This window comes from Corylus avellana, chromosome 6 (assembly GCF_965113065.1).
Source record: "Corylus avellana chromosome 6, dhCorAvel1.hap1.2, whole genome shotgun sequence".
In the NCBI taxonomy this organism is placed as follows: Eukaryota; Viridiplantae; Streptophyta; class Magnoliopsida; order Fagales; family Betulaceae; genus Corylus; species Corylus avellana.
The window spans coordinates 7,626,211-7,651,662 of record NC_142495.1 but is presented as its reverse complement, the minus strand read 5'-3'; the positions used below and the strand labels follow the sequence as shown (position 1 = coordinate 7,651,662).

Sequence of the window (25,452 nt, the reverse complement as noted above, 5' to 3'; positions counted from 1 at the left end):
GGTACCAATTTTTTTTACCAAAAGATGTGTATCAAAATGACGTGGAACGTATTCATTGGAAATTATTAAAATAATTAATCAAAAGAAATACTACGGGTACCAATGAAGAATCTCCACATCATTTTGGTACCCATCTCTTAGTAAAAATTTTGGTACCCATAACATTTCTCAAAGATAATTAATTAACCTATGTGAGTGCCACTATTATACTTCTAATTATGGAAAATGCCATCGTACATTTGGCCTCTCTCCATGTACTAGGTGTCATGGCTCCAAATTTCCCAAAAGTAACAATCTAAACCACGTACTCTTCAAACACGTGCAACTTCTATATATGGTTTAGAGCTTATTTGTGATTGTGTTTGAGAAATAGAGCTTTTAAGTTAAAAAGAGCTTTTGGACAAAAACTTTATTTTTTAAGCTTTTATCAAAAGTTTTTTTTTTTTTTTTTTTACCAAACGAATACTATTTTTTTCTTCAAACGAACTTTTTAAGTGTTAAAAGCATTTTTAAGCCTCTCAGACATAATCTCAAACTGGTTCTTAAGCTATTGCGTGCGATGCCATATTCATAAAAGCTCATGCGTGCAAGCTATAAAGCATTGCCCTGTCTTTGAAGCCATATTCATAATAAGCAACTTCTTCTCAAGATCGTCTGTTGTTATCAATGAGTGAAGGTGAAAAACAAAAGCATCAAGGTCCACCAATCAATTCATACAACGAGCATGCCAAAGATAAAGATGATTGTGTGATCATGGAAGCTCCTGAATCTCATGATAATGATAATTTCATATCATCGGCATCCTCCCTTGAAGATTCAAAGATCAGCATCTTGTAATGGATCAACATCATCATCCTCAGACGTGGTGGACGATGCATCTTCATCAACTTCTTATTCTTCATCCTCGCATTCTAGGGGACCTTTGTATGAATTTTCAGAGCTCATGGCCCATCTACCCATCAAGTAAGTAGCTTTGAACAAATCTATCAAAAGTTATGAGGGATAAGCGCTTTTGGAACTTGAAACGCTTTTCTAGATTCACATCAATGCATAGTAAGATTTTCAATTGAGAGTAGACTAGTATACGATCGTCATATAGCTGAGATGACGCTGTAGTAAAAATTAGTCTTTAAATTAGCAAGAGCCTGTAAACAAAATTAAGTTTTGTAATAAGAAATTAAAATATATTTGGCTACACATGCATGAAAGGCTGAAGCATCAAAGATTGTTGATAAATATTAGAGAGTTTTAGACTAATAGGAGTTGTAATTTGCAGGAGAGGACTTTCCAAGTACTTTGAAGGCAAGTCTCAGTCTTTTACATCTCTGTCAAGGGTGTTGAGCATAGAAGACCTTGCAAAGAAGGAAACACCTTATAGAAGAAAAATGAAATCATGTAAGAGCTATGGGGGTGGCTTAGATGCCCACAAACCATACACCCTTCCCAAGGCAACAATTTCTAAGAAGGCATGTAGAGGATTTTTGTCGTCTTTATATTTTCCAAGTAGAAAAAAAGGAAGTTTCTTGGGTATTAGTAGGCCCCCTTAAATTCATATACAGAAGAACTTGTGATGTGTAGAACAATTGTTCTAATGATTTGATGAAAAACAAAACCTTCTCATTTTATGATCTAAAAAAAAACATAACTTTTGATGTGTATACTACTGTTCACACCCATTTATCACACTCATGTCATAGCAACTGACAAAACATGTTTTAAGTATGTCCCTAAGAATCGGTAAATGACTCAATCGATAAATTTTCGTTTCATGAGCGATAAAAATGATTATTTGATAATCTCTTAATATAGCAACATTAGGCCTTAGCTTAGGTGGGAAGAGCATCAATGACCAAACAAAGAAGAGTGAGCTTTTTCCTCTACTACGCTTCATGTACAATATTGACACAGGATATCATGATTAATATATTTTTGTCAAATCAACCAACGTATCCTAACATCCACTTTCTTAAATTGGCCATAGCATTATATATCAAATCTCATACTACGTGTTTTTGGAGTGGCAGCTAACATTGTACTGCAATATCTAATCTATTTGCTAATGGACTCCACTTCATTCCCAGCACTTCACTCAACGTTTGCAACTTGTAAAATGCACTGTGGCCAATATTATAATCATCGTAGGGAGAGGAAAACCATATTTTCGATATTTTAGTGAGAAAGTATATAGCTAAGACAAAAGGGAAACATATATATAACAGACTAGTCGATATCAAAGCCGGATGAATGTAATCATAATTAAGTTCATTTTCAATTCAAATCCAACAACAAAAGAATCAGCTCCTAAGATCAACAATTTCTCAGTCCTACAATCATCAATGTTAGATAGCCTACACTGCCCAAAAGTTTCCAATGTAAGAAGACTAAAACTTGAAACAACAAGGAGGGAGAAGCCTGCAAAAGAGGTAGAAGGTCAATGGGGTTCACCCGAGGTGTTGACGAAACCACCTTCAATGCCTAAGTCAATATGAAGAGGAATGAGGAACGGTAATTTAAGCCGCTGAAGGTTAGGGAAAACTTTTGCTTATCTAGTTATCTGGAAAAGGGGCATCCTCCCATTATATAGATCAACAGTTCCTGACTTTCCTTTGTGAGGCTCTAAGGACTCCCGCCAAAAATCCATTCTAACTATGGGCAATAGCCTTTCGAGAATATTTAGAGAGATTATATGATGTGGCTAAATGATTACCTAGCGTAGAGAGGAGGGAACTGTGTGCGATTCACCTTATTGTGGTCTATGTGCTCTTCGACCCTATGTAGGCTAGGGTGATGAAGTGATGTGCCTTTCCTTGGGTTGTTGGAGCTTGGCTTATCCGAATGACCCTAGCGGGACTCTAGACATTTTAGCAGGAGTGGTCTAACTGTCGTTTGGCTCAAGGGTTCCTACTAGACGGGCCTATAAGACCCGTCAGTAGTTAGGTACACCATGTTCATTTGATAAATAAGGATCTCTTAAACAAAAGTTGTTTTCACATAAACTTGGAAATAATGAGAGGGGGGTAGAGAGTAATAAATAGAACTACTCAAAACATATATACTCAACGGAAACTTTGCTTTAATTTCTTGATGTAAAGTTTTTTTTTTTTAATTTATTTATTTACTACAATGCACTGGATCCAACTGGACTAGACAGAAATACACATGGTTATGGGCCAACAAAATGGGCCTTAAAAAACTGTCAGTTTAGTTAATTAATAACTTACAAATGACAAGCAATCGATTGGAACTGAGGAGGTGGATATAAATCAAATTCTCTTTACATATTAGTATTTAAGTGGTAGGCACATGCATTGTGCATGTCAGCATGTGATGCCTATAACTGTATGAACATTCATTATTAGTACACAAATTTAATAATGGGGGTCTAAAGAATAAAGAAATAAATAAAAAGAGAAAGAGTTAAAATGATGAAAACAAAGGATGGGGAGGGTATAAGAAATTTATATGTGCTTCGAAAATTGGGTGCCTGGTGAATGATGAACACATCCCCTTTAGAAGATACATTCACGTAAGCATAAAGCAAACATATTATTATTATTATTATTATTATTATTATTATTTACTTGTTTAATGTTTTGGTAGTACTCATTGTCAGAAGCCATGACACCAACTAGTGGGTTGTCCGGCTGCCTTCTTGGACCACTTCTTCAAAAGTTTGTGCATTGAACCGCTTGTCCATACCGTTACAACTAGGCATGGCACCGCCACCTTGGAGATACCAAAACCAACAGCATCTCACGGTCTTACACTAGTTATATAATCTATGGTCGGCAATTTCTGATACAAACTTATATTGAGTCCAACATTAATCTAACGTAAAATTAACAGATTATAATTGAAGAGTCTGATTCATTTGATTAAATGAGTTTAAGTTAGAGAAATTCTATGAAAAAATTCTATATTTATGTCTTGACACGACCCAAATATGACATGCGAAACAAGGGCTAACCATTTTTAACCCAACCCATGAAGCAAACACAAAATTCATAAGTTGTGGTTAGGATATTTGACCTATTTAATTAAATGAGTTGGATTATGGTTAACTTATATGATCTTATACTTATGCATTAACACGTCCTGAATCTAATACAAAACTATATCTTATACTCATGTTTCGACACCACCCAAACCTAACACACGAACACGAACTACCGCTCTTAGTATAAACCATGCTATTTCTACATTATCTAATTTTTATGTCATTTGTAGATTCATAAAGAAATAAAATAGGCTAAGAATGAGACCCCTTTTTCCTCTTTAATTGATGGTCCAAACTCTAGCAAGAAGATTTGGGTCCACAAGGAAATGGCTAAAAAGGTTATCGTAGTGGAAAGTGGAAACCTTAGACAATTCGAAAGAACCTTACCATACAGACAAAAAGTTCGGCGGTAGATGTTTATTGTAAAATAAAATAAAATATATATCCATTTTTGAAAAGTGGGCCAACTTCGCAAATAAACCATAATTTAGGCCATCCCACTAATGTTATTTTCCCTAGAATGCCAATAATGTCCATCCTCTCAATGCCTAATGCCACGTTCCGAGATGGTCAAAGATGGACTTTTAAGACACTTACCAATTATTTGTAGTTTCCCATCTAAATGGGAATTTGTAGAGTAATTAATGCATAATTTGACTAATAACAACTTTTACTTTGTAAAATAAAATCTGTTTTAATCAAATCCACACACACACACACACACCTCCTTTTCAAAAATTCAAAGTTTCAATGTACAAAGAAAGCTCTAGAAATCAAACTAACCCTAGATTTGCATTAATTAATTAGCATTTAAATAAATTAAAACGAGAATCTCGACTTTTTCAAAAGCATAGGAATATTTTATTTTTTGAATGCATAACGGGATGACGACAGCACAGCAGCTCGACCAAACATATTTGGCCACCATATTCTCGTACGAAGCAACTCCCAATAAACAATTGCATTAAAAATTTTGTGTTTCAGTGTTTGGATCAGAAGAGACATACTGGTTAATCACGATGACACGTCGTGTTTAGTGGCATTTCTGGCATTATGAAATGCAGTTAATTAAAGAAAATAAGCAAAAGCATAAAAGAGATGCTGTAAAAAATAATTATAATAATTAAGATGGTCATTAGGAATTTTTTTATTTATTTATTTATCAAATTACATACTTAGTTATGAAACTTGCATTACCTTTTCTAGTGGGTCAAAAAGTTGACATGCTTTTAACATGGTACTCATATCACTTATCATAAATATGCAACACTCATGTTGTATGATATTGTTCACTTTCAGTTAAACTCGCACTGTTTTATTATTAAGTTTACCCTTAAAATGCCTTATATTATTTGAAAAAAGTATATTTCATATAAACACATCATCTTTTTTATGTCCAGGCAATGTGGGACGTCACAATCACCCCCTCTTAGGACCTAGCGTCCTCGTTGGCGACTCTCATGTGGGCTTGTGCACGCTTCTTAAAGTTTTTAAAAATAAGTCAACTTTAAGATTTAATATTGACCGTTAATTAAACTACAGCATACATGCTGTTATTAAAATAAGGAAAATGATCCTCTCCATTTCAAAATCCCTTAATTTCCTCCAATTAGTACATTTTGAATGATAGTATTATCCAAAAGTTTTAATAATGGTAGTGCATTAAATGCAAAATGCAATACTTTTCAAAATACACTAAATGAAGGAAATTTAGGGATTTTGAAATGGAGAGAATTTTTTTCCTTTAAAAATAATAGTATATAAGCCGAATCCATCATTAAAATAAGCTACACAATAATTTTGTCTAGTATTATGTATCCTATTAAATTTTGATGTGGCACAATATGATTAAGTTTTTTAAAATTTAAATTTATCTTATATCTAATTATGTTGTGCCACATTAATTTATAAATTTTTTTTTATAAAATATATTTATGAGCCTAACATTCCCCAACAACTAAAGGTAGTGTCCAAATAAATAGAATGCCCATTTCAAAAATAAATAAATAGAATGTCACATTTTCCAATTTGGGGTTTTCCTCCATTTTAGCCACAAAAATAAAAATAAAAATAAAATTTTTATTTATGTCCACTTAAAAAAAAAATAAAAAAGAAAAAGAAAAAGGTTGCAAATTTGAAATGGGGAAGTAAAAAGGTGAATAGAAGAAAGAGATTGAGGGCAAGTGTGGAATCATTATTATTGTCGAAAGACAAGACTAGGGAAGGCCTTACCGACACGCTGCACGAAACGGGCAAATGGGATATGGATGGATGATGTATGGCTGGCTTAGGGCTTAGGGGAAATAATAATTCAGTCAAAGACCGGCACACTTTCCCACATTGCCCCTTATATTATTAACCTTTTTCCTTCTTTTTACAACAAACCATGTCAAGCTGATGCAAGCAACACCTAACCCCCCCAAAGAAAAGTAGAAAACCCATCTATCAAATCAAAAGCTCTAATCATTGCTGATAAGAAAGCTAAAGATCATGAAGGTTGTCTTTCATTCATCGTTAATAAATAATAATATAATATATAATATATGCATAAAGATTGAGAGAGAGAGACAGAGAAGGCAATCAAAGCCTTTCAATTTCTTTCCTAATTTGCTCTTTAAGTTGTGTAATCACCTAGTTAAACATGTGGGTTTTATATGTATATTGCCTAAATTGCCAATGATTTAAATAGAAATTGCGGAAATTTTTTTCCCAAATACATTTTGGGCAAGAGATGGACCACATGCAAACATGAATTGAACTTTAGGGTAATGGCATGGCTCAATTAATTGGGAAATATTCATTGCAACTTTCGAGCATGTTGTGGCATAGTAGGAAGGTGGGGAAGGTGGGTGGTGATTCTGAGCTTGTCGCCTGTCAGCCTTTGGATTGTAACAAATCTTTTTGTTACATCATTCTAGGATTGAAATCTGAAAGTGCAATACTGTTTTGACATTGTTGTTTTTGCCATTTATGAAAATGTTCTTCTTTTACCATTAAAAGGGAAGAGAAAATTATAGGAAAAATCAAGCCAAGATTTTTACACCGCGGACTAATTATTATGTTTTTTTTTTTTTTTTTTCCTTTTTCAAATAAACATATCCAATAAAATGAATCCTTAGAAAAACATCCTAATTTATGTAATGACAGGGATAACTTTCTGTGTGCATGGCCAGTGTAAATCAAGCTGGCTTGCTAGAGCTGGATCAGTGAAACCCACAGGGAAGCTTCGTCGAAAACATTGGTGGGAAGCTAGGGGATTCAAAATGGGGGGACCAATTCCGTGCTGGAAATAATTTAAACAAACAACTTCTACCTAAGAATATCCTAACCCTGCACTATTTGTTTAAAGATTAGAGAATTTCGATGTCTATCTATTTCTTACTCATTTTATAGACATTTTTTTTAAGTAATTAACATGAAGAGTCACTTAAAACAAGTTACGTCAACCATCGTAAAATAAGTGTAATTAACAAGCGTAAAAACTATGTTACTGTAAGTACCATTAGTAGCATTACTCTTCGGCGATACATTCAGAGCCTCCCAGTTCTTTAATTGAAGGCAATCTCTTTATTTTTTTTATGGCTTTCTTTATTTCAAGCTCTTTTTCTCCTTAGAAAATACAAGTTGGGAGATTGAATTCTCAGATCCACTCTAGGAAAAATGGGGGAAAAAAAAAGATGTTTAATTTCCATAAGGCATAATTCAGTAACAACTGTTTGAGAAGAATTTACAGGACCCTGTGCTCTATCCTATTTGTTGTCGACACGAGTGGAAAAATAAGCTTAAGAGAAACATTTAAAACTGAAATCCTCCACTGCTTCTCCCTTAAACAAACACAGAGGACCTCTTTAACATCAATTTCTCAAAAATCTTCTTCCTCTTCTTCAACTTGGGAAAAAGAACGCTGCATTCTAACACTGCTGATGCTGTTTCTTGCAGCCAGAATTTCGTTAAGTGAAAGCCTCTTCCTTGGCCCTGGCTCTGGTCTTTGCTTTGGTGCACTGAGAGACCTCAATTTGGCCTTGAAAGATTGAGTGCTCGCCATATAGTTAGGGAAGTTGGAGTAAGGTCTGAAGAAACTGTCTCCACAAACACTCTTGGCCGGCGTAACCGGAGCATTAGACTGGATCCTAGGAGTGCTCTGAGCAGTAGCAAACTTGCATTCATCACCAGTGAAGTACCATTCAAAGTCATGGAGGTTACGGCAATCCGGCACCGATATACGAGCAGGAATTGGACACGGAAGAGGCGACGAGATCGTTTGGTAAGGCAGGTCTTCACCAAATTCATACAACACCGTGTTGATTCTTCGAGATCTTGATCTGGGTTTGCAAGTGTCGATTTCAACAATTTTCGGGCTTTCTTCGAACGCATTCATTGAAGCATCATAAGGTCCAGATAGCCTCTTGCTGTGAAATTCACTTCTTGTTTCATCAAACCCTTCCTGAAAATCAGAAACATATGAATTAGATACTCACTCACTTTTAGACCATATAGATACTAGCACCATTTATGATCAGGAATTGGTTCTTACAACGGATTTGCGGGATCGAATTTCAGGATAAAATCTGTTCTCTTTGTTGAGAGATCGACGAGCGCGCTGCGATCGAACAGCAGCCTGAGCTCTTATAAGAGCTTGCATACTATGGAGGGTTGCAGTAGCCCGTTTACGAACAAGATAGCCCCTAACGAGCGCCTGTAACTTGACTAGTCCTTTTAGAGCTCGAAGCGCTTTTCGGGCCTGACAGTGAACAAAAATTTTCAGAACAAGATTTAAAAACTGATGTACCAATAAATAAAAAAGGGCAATATTTGCATCAATTCATTCATAGCTTAGTAAACAGAAAGAAAATAGCATTCATGCTACTAGCCCAGAATTACCAAAAAAAGGAATAAATCATGAAAAGGAGCAAGCAGCAAAATTGAATCATGGGGAAAGCAACAGGAAAAACAAATATGACCCATCTCGGAAAAACAAACTTTCAAATTTCAAAATTTCAGAATCTCAAAAATAGGTGACCAAAAGGGGGAAAAAGATTAAAGGAGGAGCAGGATGATTAGCCAAGTCAACAACAAATGTACCTTCCTATTGCCCCACAAACACTTGTACTGTTCCATTGGCATTTTGAAACTAGTTTTCCAACTTTTGGGAGCAGACAAATGTAAGAACTAAGAAAAGTACTTTTGAGACTGCAACGGACGTATCTAGAAACATTTCATCACAAAGTAAAAAAAGAAAAACCCAAATAGGCTAATTGAAAATTAGGCCAATTAACTTCTGAGATCCAATTGACGTTGCAAAAAAAAAGAAAAAAATGGGAAATATTCAAAACCTACTTACCAAACAACCCCTAAAAACAGTCTGAATCTTCACAGCAGCCCACTTCTCCCTCCCTCCGCTAAACAGACTTCCCCTGCCCTGGCTTGTAAGCCTGACAACCGCCACAGCCGCCTGGGCGGCGGCCACAGCAGCATCGGCGGCGGCTGCCGTTGCAGCAGCCACAGCAATTGCGTGCTTATTCTGCTCCTTTTCTGAGTCGGCCATATAGGATCTGAGCCAAGCAGAATCTGGGACTGGCATATTACCAACTGCGCTAGAATCCTTTGGTGACTTGCCAAAACTCCACCGTTTCTTCTCCTTCCTGTCTGCAGCCAATGTACCTGAATTCTCCACATGGGTCTTCTCCTTCTTCATCCCCAACAAGCCCTTCAACCACCTTGTAGCCTTCCCCATGTTTTTTTTTTGTGTGTCTGTAGTGGAACTTTGAAGTGGCTAAGCAAGAGAGGGAAAAAATAAACAGCCAAAAAGCCCTAGAGAGATAAATAAAACGTTAGGTACAAAGTCAAAAACTCAGGTGGCGTTTATTGGGGCAAAAACACCTAACAAGCCCCCATTTTTCCCTCCCAAGAATTTGAATAGAGAGAGAAACAATGATCCAGCAAATCCTAGAGATATTAAAAAAAACAAAACGTATAACAACAACCTCTTCAACAGGCAAGAATTTAATAGAAGAAGACGTGTCTAAGGAATAAAGAGAGAGAGAGAGAGAGAGAGAGAGAGAGAGAGAGGCCAAATATTTCAAAAAGTAAGACCAAAACCTGTAAGATCTTAGAATCCTTACAGGTTTGAAGCAGAGAAGAGAAGAGAGCAGAGTGAGGAGCATAAGATTAACAAAGCAAAACGCATCCAAACCTTATAAAGATCGGGATTTTTTGATTTTGAAAAGAAATTCTGACAGCACCTCGTGAAGAACTGCATTAGAAGACAAAAAGATGTCACAGAAATATACAGAGGGCTCAAACCCATTAAAAAAATCAGATTCAGAAACTAACCCCCCGGTAAACAAACAAGAATTACAGACAAAAAGCATAAAAACTAGAAAGTGAAACCTTATTGGAAAGGAAGTAATAATCACAGATAGAGAAACTCACACACCTTCTAAAATTCAAAAACAGCGCCGATTTCACAACCCACTTTCCTACAAAAAGCACAAACCCCTCCCCCTTTCTTTCTCTTTCTAAATTTTCTCGCAAAGAAAGAGAACTTTTTTTTTTCTTTCTCTTAATCTCTCTCTATCTTAGCTTTCTGGAGCAACGTGTACTGCAAATGAAAGATACCCACTGACAACCCCGTGAATCTCTCCACTTTTTTATGCTGCGCTTTGAAACCTCTTTTGAGTATCTTCCTCTCTCTGACGCTCGCTATCTTCTACAACTCTGTGACAGCTTCAAAGCCACAATTTTCTCTCATCTATATCTCTCTTCTGTGTTGTACGAGTTCACTGAACAACCATTAAAGCCTATATCCACTAAAAGGGCTATTTTATTATCTTCTCTTTGTCCCAAACAATGAGCCCAAAAAGTTGATACTTCGCTTTCTTTTTTGGGTTGGGGAAGATCTTTCACTATCCGTATCACTCACAGTGATTGCAGAAAATTTTCCCAACTGTACTTTCCCAGATTCCTACTCAATCTCTCTGCCATTCTTTCTGCAGGAAATCTCTGAAACAATATGCCTTGGGTTGAAAAAGGCTCTCCCTCTCCCTCCCCCTCTAATGGTGTGGCATTTAAAGCAGATCGAAATTGATTTGGAAATAAATCAATAAATGTCTAGTTTTCCGTTTTCCTAATTCTTGGGATAGATATCCAAAATTATTTTTGTTACCAAATAAACAATCCCATAATCTACTCTGCTCATTTGAAAATGATTTTTTTTTTTTTTTTGTTAATTTTTGGAGTTGGTTTGAGATTACGTTTAAGAAATAGAGTTTTTAAGTTAAAAAAGAGTTTTTGAACAAAAGCTTTATTTTTAAACTTTTATCAAAAGTGCATTTTAGTTATTTTTAGGCTTTTTGAATCATTAAAAACGCTTTTAATTTTTTTACCAAATAAGTATTTTTTTCTTTAAATATATTTATTAAAAGTATTTTTAAGCTTCTCAAACACAATCATAAACAAGCTCTAACTCAACGATGTTAACCGTTATTACTTATTAATGTTTTAAACTTTTCAAGTGGTGTATTAGGAGAAAGTTTGTCTAATCATTATTGATGGATTTTAGATACGGAAACAAAAAAAACACCCATAAAGGTTTTATGAAAGCACAAAAATAATAATCTCTCTTCAAAATTAACCAAAAAATGACAGGAAATAAAAATTATATGTAAACCCATGATTTTCTTTCATTTCCCAATAAATAAATTGTCTATACTGTTTAATTTATTTTTTATTTATAACTAAATAAAACATCTTCATTTCCATTAATTTTTTTAAAGAATAAAATAATGAGAAATGTTAGAGGTCAATAAGTTGCTCATATTTGTCCATATTCTCTTATAATTAACCATTGGATTTGTACTTATATAAATTCCATATAAATCAATGGTGGAACCCACAAATCTAATAGTTGATTGTAAGAGAATATGAACCAAATATGAGCAATTTATTGACCCCTAGCATTTTTCTAAAATAATACCTAATTTGTTATATATATGAATAAATATCTTATAAATCCCTGAGTCAAAGTGTGAAAATAGAAAACTTCCTAAACTTTTTTTCTTTTGAACTTTTACTACGGGAGTCAATCAAAAAGGCGAATTAACCTTTACCGTTATATTCTTCCCGAAATGTTTACACCCGTCAGTCTCAACTAAATGCATTGTGTTGTCACGTCAGCTTTCTTTCACTCCCACTTTAAAATATTATTTTTTTATTAATTTAATTTAAAAATTAAATCTTAAAAAAAATTGAAAGGATGGCCAGCAATGGGGTTTCCACCCCTAACCCTCTGGGAAAATGTAGCGGTATAGATTAATTTTCAAAAAAAAAAAAAAAAAAATTTACTGCAAACTCTCCTTACAACTTGGCTAAATTGGATAATGAAAAAAAGGAAGAGGTAAATGGTATTCCATATCGATCCTGATATTTATGAAAAAATAAATAAAATTGAATTGACCTCTCAAAGTAGCTGATAATATTATCCATCCACAGCCAAATGGCTCAAACTCTGACGCTGAAGACTGAAGTGGTCCATGCATGTTGGTATTGGGAGCGTTGGACCTAAAATTGACATTTTCCGTGGATGCTACGGCTACCATACTTGGCCCCCCAATCCTTTTAACTTGCATTAATGAATTTGGACCATTTTCATTTCTTTTCTTTTCTTTTTTTTTTTTTAAAAAAAAACATTTTCTTATTACAAGACCAGCGCCCTTAATTAATGCCGCAGATGTTTGACAATATATGCTTTATTTCCGCCTCGAATGTTTCTTTTAATGTTTGACACCTATGAAAAAAATATATATAAAATAATAATAAAATAGGATGAATAAAGTTTAGACTGTTTAGTCGCAGGTTTGGTCCGGGTAAAGCCCAACTCAGCTTCTGTAAAGCTTTAGAGAATTCAGCCCAGCCCAGCCCACCTGGTCTGATTCCTAAAATTTGGAGCTTTTTATTTGCATTGGGTCATCTGTATGGTGCTTTGCATTGTAATTCTAGGCTCAGTTTTGTATACGCGTAAACTATTTATTTTTATTTTTTAGTGTTTGTCTCTCATAATATATTGAATTATATATTGGTCAATTTTGAAAATATAACATCTACGAAACGTAAAATGATTTACACTTCTAACATGCATAAGTCATTTTTTGCCACACTTCCACATCCCAACCTTCTTAATATATATATATATATATATATATATATATATATAACGGACCCGTTTTTACTTTGCATAGTTTTCTATGTATTAAAAGTATTTTTTAAATTTCTTAACAAAATCTCAAATAGACTCTTTAGCGCATAAGCTCGTTAATAATTAACAATAGGAGAAATGTTTGATTTCCGTCTTTCATCTATCTATTATCCATTTCTTTAAGTCTCACAGATTTAATGGTGAATTTACAAAAGATATTGACAAAATATAGATAAAAGATGGATGTATAATAATTCTCTAAACAATTGTTTAATTTTTCTTTTAACGTAAACGATGGGTATCGTTTTTGTTAGTTATCAATGTTTTTAATATCTTACCATTTTACTTAACCTTTTGCTTGTGCTCATCATGTTAATTGATAATCCATTCTCTCTTTTTTCTTTCACATAAAGCTGTTGAATAGTAAATGAGTGTTTGTAAGTTGCTATAAAATGCCATGGATGTGATACATATCCATTCATGTTTGGTTGGGAGAGTGGGGTGGGGGGAGAAAGAAAAGGAAAGGTTTCATTTTCATCTCAACCTATATTTTCCTTCTTCCCAATTTGGTAAATGTGTAGATAGAAGAGAAAGTTGTGAAATTTGGAAGGTAAGGGAGAGATAAGAGAGAATTGCCGTAACGAGACCCACAGATAGGTCATTTTCTTTTATCGTGAACTATTTACAAACTAGTTTGTTGAAAAATTTTGTCATTTTTCAAATATAGAGCTAAGATTAGGTAAAACAAAAATTGGAAAAACTTTAACTTAGGCCTAGACTAGGTAGATAAGTTCAGATTTGTGTAGGCTCATTAGTATGATTAAGTTATTTTAGTTAAATGGTATCAAAATCGCTAATAATACCAATGTGGTACTATTAGCACCACATGACGTGACTATGATGAGAACGTCAGGGATTTAAATGAGAGAATTTGTAAACACCCCAATTTCAATTGGGAAAATGAGCTGTACACATAAAAAGTGAGTGGTTTATAAAAATACGTATTCATGGGTGCTAAGTCTTCATATTGTTTACTTAGTTGGTAAAACTTTGATTTTTTTTGTAAGGGTAAAAACTTCAAATTAACTAATTATTTTAGGATAATAATACAGATGTGACAATCGCCTATTAAAGTCACTTAGTAATATCTAAGTCCGACATTGCTTAATAATTTTAAGACAAAGTTGTTACATCATACGAAAGAGCATTGAAAGTCAAATATATTATCAACATAAACGGATTAATGTAAAATATCGATAAACATGAGTTGTTGTTATCTTGGAATCTCAAAAGAGATTGATTATCGCATGAACGACGTGAGCTGTCGCCCTGAGCCTTATCGATAACCTTAGCTTCAACACAATTCGAAGCTGTCGAACAAATGGACAAGACATATAAATGGAAGTACACACAACTGACAATTTTCCTTCTCGTTGACACGTAACTGTCTTTCTATGGATAACGAATTTCTCAAATTCAATTTTGGTTTTTATTTATTATTTAAAATGAAAAGTTCACATTCCTCATGCACTTCCTTCTCTATTGTGGACGGAATTTATGGCAAGCCTCTGCCAGAGTTTTCCGAAATCCACCGCCACCACCACCAAAATTTGCCGCAATGTTTGCAGGAAGTTGTTACTAGCCGAATGCCAAATAATATTGGAAATATTTTTCGACAAGAAGCCTTTAACATAGAATAAACATGGAACAGTTTTTTATAAAAAAACCCTAACTAAAATAGAAAGCGGCTATGACTAATTGAGGGTGGTTGAACCACCCTATGTTATTGCTTTGGTAGGATTCAAAAACATTGCAAAAGAAAGCACCAAATATGCTACATTTTGTTTGGTCGGAGCACCCAACAACGTACATTTTGAATTTCAAGCACGTCCAAAAGAATATCCGTATTGTAGATTTTGTTGGCGTAATCAGAATATTTTTTTTTTTTTTGTAAGTATGATCATTGATCAGAGCATTATTTAGACTAGTCACTAGAATAATATGTTGCTTTTGTCTGGTTCCTGCTTCCTGCAAACGTACCATACCAGCTCCGATTCGCATGTTTTTCTGTCCATTTCGGATTTCCTAGCCTGTCAAATATAAATTACCTATGGGTAAATTTTTTTTTTTTTTTTTTTTTAGCCATATTAATTGTGGGGAGCAATGGGAAGGAATTACAAGCCGAAACTAATAAAATTAAAAAGAGTCTTCAAGAGGTAATTCAATCGACTGTGAACTACACCTTATGAAGTGAAGGTCACTAATTCGAATTCTTTCATTCCCTTGTATGGACATGTAAAAAAAAAATTAAAAATTAAAAAGAGTACTTTAAGTTTTGAAGAAACGAGTAAATAAGTCAATTTGTATGCGAGGGGATGTGTTTGAATTCCTTTAATCACAATAAATGAAATGGCATGTCAAAAAAATAAAAAATAAAAATGAAATGGATTCGTTTCCAAACATTTGATATAATTTGATAAGTCAAACTTCGTAAAATATTTTTCTAGTCTCAAATTTGCGCTCGAGTTTTTGTTTTATTTTTTTATTTTTTATTTATAATAATTTTCATTATTTATTCATTTTATAAAAATAAAGTATGTTGCTCTAACAAAATAATATCATAGATACAATGAGAAATTTATTCCATCCAAATTTGATTTATGCTTTTGCTAAACTCTTTAAATGTCACAATCTCAATCAGTTTCCAGATTTGCAGAATATTCAGACAAATTACGTCATTGGCCAGTGCTTGGTTCATCACAACTTTCTCAGCTAAAGAGTGATTTCTTGACTTTTTCATCTCCGCTACAAACGCTTTCCTAAGAACATATTTGAGATTGTATTTGAAAAATAAAGCTTTTAAGTCAAGAAGCGGTTTTTGGCAAAAGCTTCATGTGTAAGTTTTTACTAAAAATGCGTTTTGGTTATTTTTAGAGTTAAAAACAAAAAACAAAAACAAAACTTTTGAAATTTTTTACTAAACATGCCAGCTTTTGGTTGGCACGACCTTTTAAGTGTGCCAACCTTTTAAGTACTAAAAGTACTTTTAAACTCTATAACACAATCCTAAACAGGCTCTAAATGTAATCTCATTCGTTACATTTACCATTACTGGCAATTCTTCGTGTACCTAATAATTCTTTCGTCATCGGTCAATGATTTGCTCATAGAAAAGAACCAGAGAGAAACCAAAGACAAATTGAAGATCTAAGATTGTAACTCTAAAGGTTTCGTGTGAATAAAATTTTAGAAAATTACTAAAGAAAATCGAAACCCAAAAAAGCAAAAGAAAAAAACAAAAAACTCACCTCGTAAATTGCTGTTAAAAGTACATATAGAGAGAAGATAAACAAAAACCGCTACAAAAGCTCAGAATCAACATACTCACCATTGTATTATTTAAAAAATAAGAGAGTTGGGGAGAGGAGGGTCATATAATAGCTCTTGACGGCTAGGGTTTTTTGATAGAGCACTTTAAATTTGTGCTCGAGTTAAACTTTACTAAATTCCAATTTATGTGGTTGAGCTCAAGCACTAGGTCAACTATACTGTGGGCATGGATGTGATCGTTAGACACCATGAAAAAAATGTTTTTGACAACAATGTGTTCTTTCAAGTTTCATGTCATATATAATTGACTTAACTATTACATATATTATTTTTGGGATTCGGCTTCTATGAGTGAATGTGTTCTTTCAAGTTTCAAGTCATACATAATTGACCTAACTATTACATATATTATTTTTGGGATCCAGCTTATATGCGGTAGTTCTCACTACCGCATAGTTGCAGTAGTTCTTCTTCCTCTTCTCAACAACACCCAATATTTCTTTCCCAGTTCCCCCTTTTATTTTAATTTTGATTTTTTTTTTGTTAGTTTTTTAATATATTTTTCTATTTATTTATTTTTTATTGATTTTTTTATAATTTTTTATATTTAATCAATTTTATATTATTTGTTTTAAAAAATTATTATTTTTATTACCCAAAACGTTGCTGTTTTGGGCAACCGCTTCTCCTGATCCTATTTTTGGAGGTTAATGCTTTAAAAATTGTGCATGCGTTTTGGATGAAAGATCAATCATAAAAGATAATATTGTATGGTTTTCAATTACGTCATGAGATGCATATTAGGAGATATGCAAATATGGTGGCTCATCTGTGAGACTGTGTCTGGCTCATCTGTCTGTGTATGGCTCATCTGTGAGACTGTGTCTATGCATCAATGTCGACTATGTTCAAAATAAAAATATTAAAAAAGCAATTTAAAATATCAAATACTTAAAATTTTTTTTTTCTTTACATTGAACCAACTAATTTTTTTTTTTTTAAAAAAAAACAAAAAATATAATTTTAGAATACAGTAACAAAAATATGGAGTCGATTTGAATTTTCCTTTTCTCCTCCCAATAATAATAAGAACTTCTCAGAAAAAAACCAAAAACAAAAGAGAAAAAAAAAAAAAAAAAAAAAAAGGAAAAAAAAAAGAAGGTTAATAACTTTTTTTTGGTACTTGGGTTTTGAGGTTTTTTAATTTTTTTTTCTTAGGTTTTAAAACATGACAAAATTAGTACCTCAAATTTTTAAAAAGACTGAATCACCACCTCCAATTTGAAAAATTCAATTGGGGTGGTTAAATCACCCCTAGTTTGACCTCAGCCACCCCCAAAGGCCAAAAAGGGGTGGCCGAAAGCACCTCCATGGCTCTTGGGAGTGGCTTGGCCACCCACCCCTATAGAATTTTTTAAACTGGTGATTCGATCTTTTTCAAAATTTGAGGTATTAGTTTTATTATGTTTTAAAATTTAAGGAAAAAAATTAAAAAACTTCAAAATTCAAGGACAAAAAAAAATTATTAACTAAAACAAAACTCTTGCTTGCTAATCATTAATTACTGTTCAACGCGGTTCCAAGCCCAAAGTAAACGAGAAGAACCCCACCTCGCCACGTGACTCACGTTAAATTTAATAATAATATTCCGAAACCCCACAAATCTCCCAAACACAAAACACATCCGTTTTCCAATTGAAAACAACAAACAATCCGCACCGAAACGGCCAGACCCCTCAAGATTTTTATATTTAATCCACATTTAAAAAAAAAAAAAAAAAATCTGCAAAAAATATCAAACATTGCTCTGCCCTATGGGCTCTCTCTCTCTAACTCACCGACCTAACTTCTCTCCTTCTCCGAGAAGGTTAGGGCTTATCTCCTTCTAGGATTAGTTTCCTTGGTCTAGAAGATCTACAATCCCAATTTTCATATCTTTTTTTATCGATCTCCTCAATTTTCCCTGCATTCTCTTGGAAATCTTTCGTTTTCCTTTTCCTCGTGCGCCCTCGTCGTTGTTTGGTCCTCTGATTCCAAATCTTTTCCTTCAATTTCGATATTCAGTTTCCTATTTCCGATCTCCCTTGGCGTTTCTTGAGTTATAGTGTTTCTGGTAATGAGGCACTTGGGGGAGAGCTTCGAATCCCCTTAGTCTTAGTTTATTCATCCAAGAAAAAAAAAAATTCCTAGGGTTTCAATTGTTATACCAGTTTTCTTTTCAATATTAGTGTTTTTTTTTTTTCTTTAAATATTCTTATTTGGGATTATAGGGCCTCAGGTGTTAAGTCTTTCGAATTTTTCATTTTGGGGGTACGGGGATGGTGAGTTCAGAGGGATTGAGCGGTTCGCCGGCTCCGGCGGCAAAGCAACACGGCATAACAAAGCCGATATCGGTGGCGGGGCCTACCGAAGCGGATATGCAGAGAAGCAGAGAGCTGGATAAGGTTTTCATTGCCATTATTGTTTTTCCAGAAAGCTCGATTGTTTTTTTCTTTCGATATTGAGGTTCTCGTGCTGAAAATTCGGTTTCTTGTGTGAAGTTCTTGGTGGATGCTGGTCTTTACGAGAGCGAAGAGGAAGCCGCGAAGAGAGAGGAGGTTCTTGGTCGAATTCGGCAGGTGATTACTCAAGTCCTTTAATGGGAAGTTGAATTTTTGTCGTGAAAGTTTGAGTTGAGTGCTAGTGAGACTGAACAATTACGTGCTTGTGAGAATTACATATTTTTAAAAGAAAAGAATCGTCAAAGTTTGTTTCTTTTTAGAGTAACACTGTTAGTATTGTTGATCAAGAATAATTTGTATTATGATTGCTTTTCAAATTACAGTAGAGCATAACTTGCGATTTGGAATATCGAAAATAAGCTTGGGAAATGTGGGTGGCGTGCGCATTTGGGATTGTATATCTAAAGGCAATAAATTTAAAATATCAGTACTTGTTATGTTGAATGTGTATGTCGTGGGGAATTGACTTCCATTCCTAAATGAAGAACTGTTATTTCTTGAAGTCCTGAGAAGTCTTAGCCTCCATCTTTGAACCTTCTGTTGGTGTCTCAACATCTGCAACCAGCTATCCTAAAGGAGTCAATGGGATGCCCTTCTCTGAGGCTTCGTATGTTGCCCCCCTCTGCTCTTTCCAATGAGATGATTTACTTATTAAAAAATAGGTCCTTGTCATAGATTTGAATTTTTATAATTAAATCTATGCACCCTGTTTTACAATCGCAACTAACCCCTTTTGTCTATATTGATGTTGTGAAAGGTCTTTGCTAGTGATGAGTTTGGATTTGGGATTTTTGGTTAAATATGTGGGAAGGTAGGAGGGAACTTAGGAATTTGATGTAGAAGTAGCTGTCCATGAAATATTTTATCCGATTGTCTGGGTTAGGAGCCCATCAAGGCTCCCCTATCAGGAGTAGGCTAGGATGGGATGTTGCATATTAATGGAACCCTGTAACCATGGTTTTGTTTGGAATCTACTGGGGAAGGAAGAAAAGAAAGAAAGTAGAGTACACATGTAAGCAGTGATCACACAACTAATCTGGACATTGTGTTGTTACATAACAAATTTTGTTGTAGTGATAGCAATATCACTTTGGGTAGGATGCAATATAAGATTTTAATAACTCTTTTCAAGTAATGATTTTTCTATTTTTGAAAGTTTGAGTGTGACTTTTAAAGCTTGTTCTTTGCAACATCATTCAATATCTGTTTTTTTTTTCTCCCACTTATATACTTGGATGTTTTCAACTTTGCATGCTAACTGCCGGTAAAATTTGTTTTTGTTTTAGATTGTAAAAGATTGGGTGAAGCAACTTACTCGGTTGAGAGGATACACCGATCAAATGGTGGAGGATGCAAATGCTGTCATTCTTACTTTTGGTTCTTATCGACTTGGAGTGAGTATGCTCTCTATGATTTTGTCGTACATCTTTCTCTATCAGCTGGGACCATGTCAATGAAGTAGACATCTCTAGTTTGAATCTTCCCTTCCTTCCCCTTGCGCTCAATTACTTATTATATATATATATATATTCTTGAAACAATGTTGCACACCATTTAGATTCTTTTTTGACCATGCTTATTGTCATTTCCATCGTCACCATCTTAGTTGGTTTACTGGGGGTTGGGATGGGCTGGTTGATCTGGTTATGCATGGTAAGTTGTTAATATCATAGTTTGTACTGTTGCTCTTAAGAAAATTCAGCTTTAGCCTAGCTTTTTGTTATGCATTTGATGTTCTTTTGTAATATGCTCCTCATACAAAATGTGGAGATCAAGCTGAAGGTTGATTCTTCTCAGGTTCATGGTCCTGGGACGGACATAGACACGTTATGTGTTGGGCCATCGTATGTGAATCGGGAGGTAATAATAAATTCAAGGTGATTGCTGTTTATGGGTTTTGGACTCTTGATTTCAATATTTGCATCTAATCCTTGTTCGTCTTCATCAGGACTTCTTCTATATATTGCACAACATCCTGGCAGAAATGGAAGAAGTTACAGAACTACAACCAGTTCCAGATGCTCATGTCCCAGTAATGAGATTCAAGTTTGATGGCATATCGATTGACCTCCTTTATGCAAGTATTTCTCTCTTGGTTGTACCTGAGGTAAGTTCATAATAAACTCTGTAATGTTGTCTAACTGAAACCATACATTCTCTGAACACTGCAAATAGAACTGTTTCTTAAGTTTTTGACTGAGATTTTCATTTAGACTGATTATCGATTATGTGGACGAGAGGATTACTAAAGCTCTCTCTCTCTCTCTCTCAGCCCATAAAAAGTTATTTTCTTGCTGTTATTGTCTATATCTACCACATCAATATAACTTTCATTTCACATTTATTATTTATATTTGTGCCAGCCTTTTTTTTTTATGAATCAGTTGTTTTTGAATCATTAGCTTTCATTATTCAGAATGAAGTTTAGTTCAACCACCAGGGGTGCATAATGTTTCGAATTGCTGATTTTGTTACTCACTATTTCTTAGTTGATTTTTGTAATCATTTACTGGGGACATGTTTTTGACATCAGATTTTCTGTAAAGGCCGCAAGAGTTGTTTGTCTGCTGTTATCTTTTTGCAGTGTTGCTCAATATCAAAGATTTCTCATAGTTATGGATCTACTGTTGTGGACTCATAACTAATCCATCAAAATGGTATTAGTTAAAAGTGTATATCTTCATTATAATTGTGGCAGCAGATATAACTTACTACAAAATAGTTTCAACACAATTACTAGGATTTAATAGTTGCACTTTTAAATTCTTTTATGGCATGATCTACCGATCTAGTATATGTTAAGTTTGTGAACTTGTGGGTCTCTTTTAGTTTTTGAGTTTTCTTGATCTTTTTGATTTATTTGTGGTAACTAATGTGTCAACAGGACTTGGACATTTCTGATATGTCTGTATTATACAATGTTGATGAGCCCACTGTTCGAAGTCTTAATGGCTGCAGGGTTGCAGATCAAATTCTTAAGCTTGTTCCAAATGTTGAGGTGAAATGTTTCCTACTGGATCATGTTTAGTTGGTGTACTGATTATCTTGAATCGTATTGATTTTTTATCATATCATTGGTATTTTGGTATGTCCTTTAAATATTGTTTGTGAATTGTAGCATTTTTGCACAACACTCCGATGCTTGAAGTTTTGGGCCAAAAGGCGTGGTGTCTATTCCAATGTGAGTCCTTTTGTTTTCATAGTGATATTGAAATCATTTTGCTTTTTCCACTTCTTTTAACCTCTCTCCTGTTCAGGTGACCGGATTTCTTGGGGGTGTGAACTGGGCACTTCTTGTTGCTCGTGTGTGCCAGCTTTATCCGAATGCAGTTCCCAGCATGCTTGTCTCTCGATTTTTTAGGGTTTATACACAGTGGCGTTGGGCAAACCCTGTGATGTTATGTGCAATTGAAGAGGACAAAATTGGATTTTCTGTCTGGGATCCTCGTAAGAATCCTAGGGACCGGACTCATCTCATGCCTATCATAACTCCTGCCTACCCTAGCATGAATTCTAGCTACAATGTTTCTACAAGCACCCTCAGGGTTATGATGGAGCAGTTCCAACATGGTAACAAGATTTGTGAGGTAAGAAGATTTACTTTTCCTGATGTTGTGAAGTAAACTTTTCTTTGGTTGTGTATATCTTTTTATCACTTTTTTTGGGGTGCTCTTTTATTGCCTAAATCCAGGAGATAGAGCTCAATAAAGCCCAGTGGAGTGCTCTGTTTGAACCATACTTGTTCTTTGAAAGCTATAAGAACTATCTTCAGGTTGACATAGTTGCGGCTGACGATGATGACTTGCTTGCTTGGAAAGGCTGGGTAGAATCCAGGCTGAGGCAATTGACTCTGATGGTAACATTTATGCATTTTTTTTAATGGTAACATGTAGTAGACACCGAATGTGCAAGAGAGTTGTTTCTTTTATCCCTAATTGTTCTGTCTATTTGCAGATTGAGCGAGATACCTTTGGGAAGTTGCAATGTCATCCTTATCCTCACGAGTATGTGGATACATCCAAGCAGTGTGCCCATTGTGCTTTTTTTATGGGTTTGCAAAGGAAACAGGGGGAGATTATCCAAGAAGGTCAGCAGTTTGATATCCGTGGGACTGTTGATGAATTCAGGCAATCTGTAAACATGTACATGTTTTGGAAACCGGGGATGGAAATTTATGTTTCTCATGTTCGTAGAAAGCAAATTCCTTCATATGTGTTTCCAGATGGTTATAAACGGTCTCGACCGTCGAGGCTTACAGCCCAGCAGCAGGCTAATAAATTGTCTCATGAATATGGCGAAGTTGGTGGGACTGGCTCCAGTGAGAGATGCGTTAAGAGGAAAAATGATCCTGATGCACTAGATTTGAAGCAAGGCATGCCAGAAAAACGGCGATCAATTAGCCCTCAGAGACAGGAGTCGGTTTCTCCTGAAATTATCAGTACTAAGTTCATCAGTGTGTCCCGGGAGCATTTGGCATCTCATCTGGTGGGAAATAATGCAATTGCTGAAAGCGACAGAACATGGCAGGTTGACAATGGTAAAGTGGAAGGTTTGGCATCAAATGGCTTGAGTGCTGGGACTGGATCTGTTAGGCAAGAGCTGCGCTGGATGGAGGGTGATAACCAGTCCAATAGGGAGCTAGCTGAATCAGAAAAAGGGATGCTCTGCCCAGAAACCGAGGCTGCATGTGGCTCATATTCCAGCATCATCACAACCCTTGCAAGTGAGGGCAGCTCTTGTGAGGATGTGGGATTTGGATCGATGGTAGGTAGCAGTGAGGGGAATACTGGGAGTTTTGAAGAAAGCATGGATGGGGGTAATAACCTTGGATCTTCTCTGGGTGATTTGTGTGAAGCACATTCTGTGTTGCCTTCAGGGAATGAACGTGTAAATTGCAATGAAGTTCTTCAAGTTGGATCTCAGGAAGAGTTAGAGGTTTTGGATTTAAGTTCTTTCACTTTCCTTGATTTATCATTTTTTGCTGTCTGCATCATTTGTTCATTCTCTTCTTGGTTCGATATTCTACTATACTGGGAGGATGATTTCTTATTTTCTTCAGTCTGACCCAGAGATTGTATCAACTGGATTTGTCCTTAGTGCTATACAATCTTTAGGTGGTGGACAGTTGAGAATTGCACTCTAGTAGGCCCTGCCTGAGTGGGATGGCTACATATATCTTTTAACGACTTTTTCTTTATTTTTGACTCATTTCTCCTTGTCTGCGTATTATGTGCTGATCAGTCTTGCCTAATTTCATATGTTTGTCTTGATTTGTAATGTGAAGCCAAATGCTGCACTCGGGATGGTAATCAAATCCAGGGGAGAAGTGAACCCGGAAGCTGTGCAAAAACCAGTGATAAGGCATGTATTTTTGAAATTTTAAATGTTACATCCAGGATTTTTCTTATATTGTTTGTCTTTATACTGCTTTTCTGGTTCTTTGTTTTCTCTCTTAATAGCAGGTTGAGTTTAACAACCACGGCATGAGAATGGGAAGTTGGATCAGTGGTAGTCTTTACATGTTGATCAGAACAGAAAGAAAGCCAGCAGTTCGGGTAAGTGTGATTTTAATTGCTGGCTTTCATTTCTTTCGTGTTTTTCAGGGCATGCTCGCTTGGCCTGCCTTGTGGATTAAGAACCAATCAACACCCAACTGAAGAGCCTATGGCTATGGGGTTTGCTCTTCTATGCATGTACAGTTTTATAATATTGCGAATTATGCTTTCCTGGTTAAGCTGTGAGCTCCCTGTTGCTCAAGGGAAGTTAGCAGATAGTGATAGTAGTAGGTTTTACTTTCTTCTTTCTAGTTCTTCTGTTGAAGCTCGTTTATCAGGGAAAAAAAAAGAAAAAAAAAAGAAAAAAGAAAAAAGAAAAAGAAAAATGGGTTGGGGATTTATGTGGGAGTGTCCTAGTGTTCTTTGTTTGGGTGAATTCTTGTTTATATATTAGTTGACTATGATTGCGAGGTTAGGTTATAACTTGGTTGAGAGCACTTCTTATGTGAACTGGTTGCTTTGTAATAATATTATAATATTTTACTCTTTTCCCTCTTCTCCCCCTTCCCCTTTTGTGCCTGTGTGTGTACGGAGTAATGTCTGGTTAACATGGTGTTTTAAGTGATTTTCTTGAAAAAAAAAAAAAAAAAAAAAACCCAGTTTAACTAATTGTAAATATTGAAGTCGAAATCTTGGGAAATGATGGATTCAAACCTTGGTGAAACGTGACCAGGGAAGAAACACGTTGGGTTAAATGTATTAACAGTAGTCAGTGATTTTGGTCTTTCTGGCTCCAGAGTGCATCTGTGTGACAACGTTGTTATTTTAGTTGACTTGTCATTTTCAGCCTCCAGTAATTTTATTTATTTTTTTTAAAAAAAATAAGCAAATGAAACGCAAGATTGGATTTTATGGCTTCCAATTCCATGACCCATA

At 35.0% G+C, this 25,452-nt stretch overlaps 2 protein-coding genes and 1 pseudogene across 6 annotated transcripts; 2 read left to right on the top strand and 1 right to left on the bottom strand.

The window, feature by feature from the left end:
* The first annotated feature begins 520 nt into the window (after positions 1-520).
* On the top strand, positions 521-1,571 carry LOC132188854 (uncharacterized; annotated as a pseudogene). The gene is made up of 2 exons (XR_015912726.1): positions 521-963; positions 1,277-1,571. The product of XR_015912726.1 is annotated as an uncharacterized LOC132188854 (transcript).
* Positions 1,572-7,662: 6,091 nt separating this feature from the next.
* On the bottom strand, positions 7,663-11,053 carry LOC132186940 (protein IQ-domain 26). Of its 3 annotated transcripts, none has more exons than XM_059601063.2 (5): positions 10,434-11,053; positions 10,191-10,250; positions 9,339-9,808; positions 8,532-8,738; positions 7,663-8,441 (listed from the first exon to the last, which is right to left on the bottom strand). In XM_059601063.2, exons 3-5 carry the CDS (start codon positions 9,729-9,731, stop codon positions 7,860-7,862), a joined length of 1,182 nt encoding a protein of 393 aa, XP_059457046.1. In that variant the 5' UTR covers positions 9,732-9,808; positions 10,191-10,250; positions 10,434-11,053; the 3' UTR covers positions 7,663-7,859. The 3 variants fall into 3 exon arrangements, with proteins under 3 accessions (XP_059457046.1, XP_059457047.1, XP_088373570.1); XM_059601064.2 differs by having other exon boundaries at positions 9,339-9,770; XM_088517444.1 differs by having other exon boundaries at positions 9,339-10,250.
* A 7,238-nt stretch (positions 11,054-18,291) lies between these two features.
* Positions 18,292-25,062, top strand: LOC132186237 (nuclear poly(A) polymerase 4). 2 transcript variants are annotated; one of them, XM_059600100.2, is made up of 12 exons: positions 18,292-18,964; positions 19,061-19,138; positions 20,308-20,415; positions 20,819-20,881; positions 20,970-21,128; positions 21,906-22,019; positions 22,140-22,202; positions 22,279-22,608; positions 22,713-22,877; positions 22,976-23,956; positions 24,306-24,382; positions 24,484-25,062. In XM_059600100.2, exons 1-12 carry the CDS (start codon positions 18,839-18,841, stop codon positions 24,506-24,508), a joined length of 2,289 nt encoding a protein of 762 aa, XP_059456083.1. In that variant the 5' UTR covers positions 18,292-18,838; the 3' UTR covers positions 24,509-25,062. The 2 variants fall into 2 exon arrangements, with proteins under 2 accessions (XP_059456083.1, XP_059456082.1); XM_059600099.2 differs by having other exon boundaries at positions 18,293-18,964; positions 24,481-25,062.
* Positions 25,063-25,452: the final 390 nt, after the last annotated feature.

Coding starts and splice junctions, on each gene's coding strand:
- LOC132186940 (XM_088517444.1), bottom strand. CDS start 9,731: ATGGGGAAGGCTACAAGGTGGTTGAAGGGCTTGTTGGGGATGAAGAAG. Junction 8,739..9,338: donor CTGTTTTTAGGGGTTGTTTG/GTAAGTAGGTTT, acceptor GTTCACTGTCAG/GCCCGAAAAGCGCTTCGAGC. Junction 8,442..8,531: donor TTCGATCCCGCAAATCCGTT/GTAAGAACCAAT, acceptor TCTGATTTTCAG/GAAGGGTTTGATGAAACAAG.
- LOC132186237 (XM_059600099.2), top strand. CDS start 18,839: ATGGTGAGTTCAGAGGGATTGAGCGGTTCGCCGGCTCCGGCGGCAAAG. Junction 18,965..19,060: donor GAAGCAGAGAGCTGGATAAG/GTTTTCATTGCC, acceptor TCTTGTGTGAAG/TTCTTGGTGGATGCTGGTCT. Junction 22,609..22,712: donor ATGGTAACAAGATTTGTGAG/GTAAGAAGATTT, acceptor GCCTAAATCCAG/GAGATAGAGCTCAATAAAGC.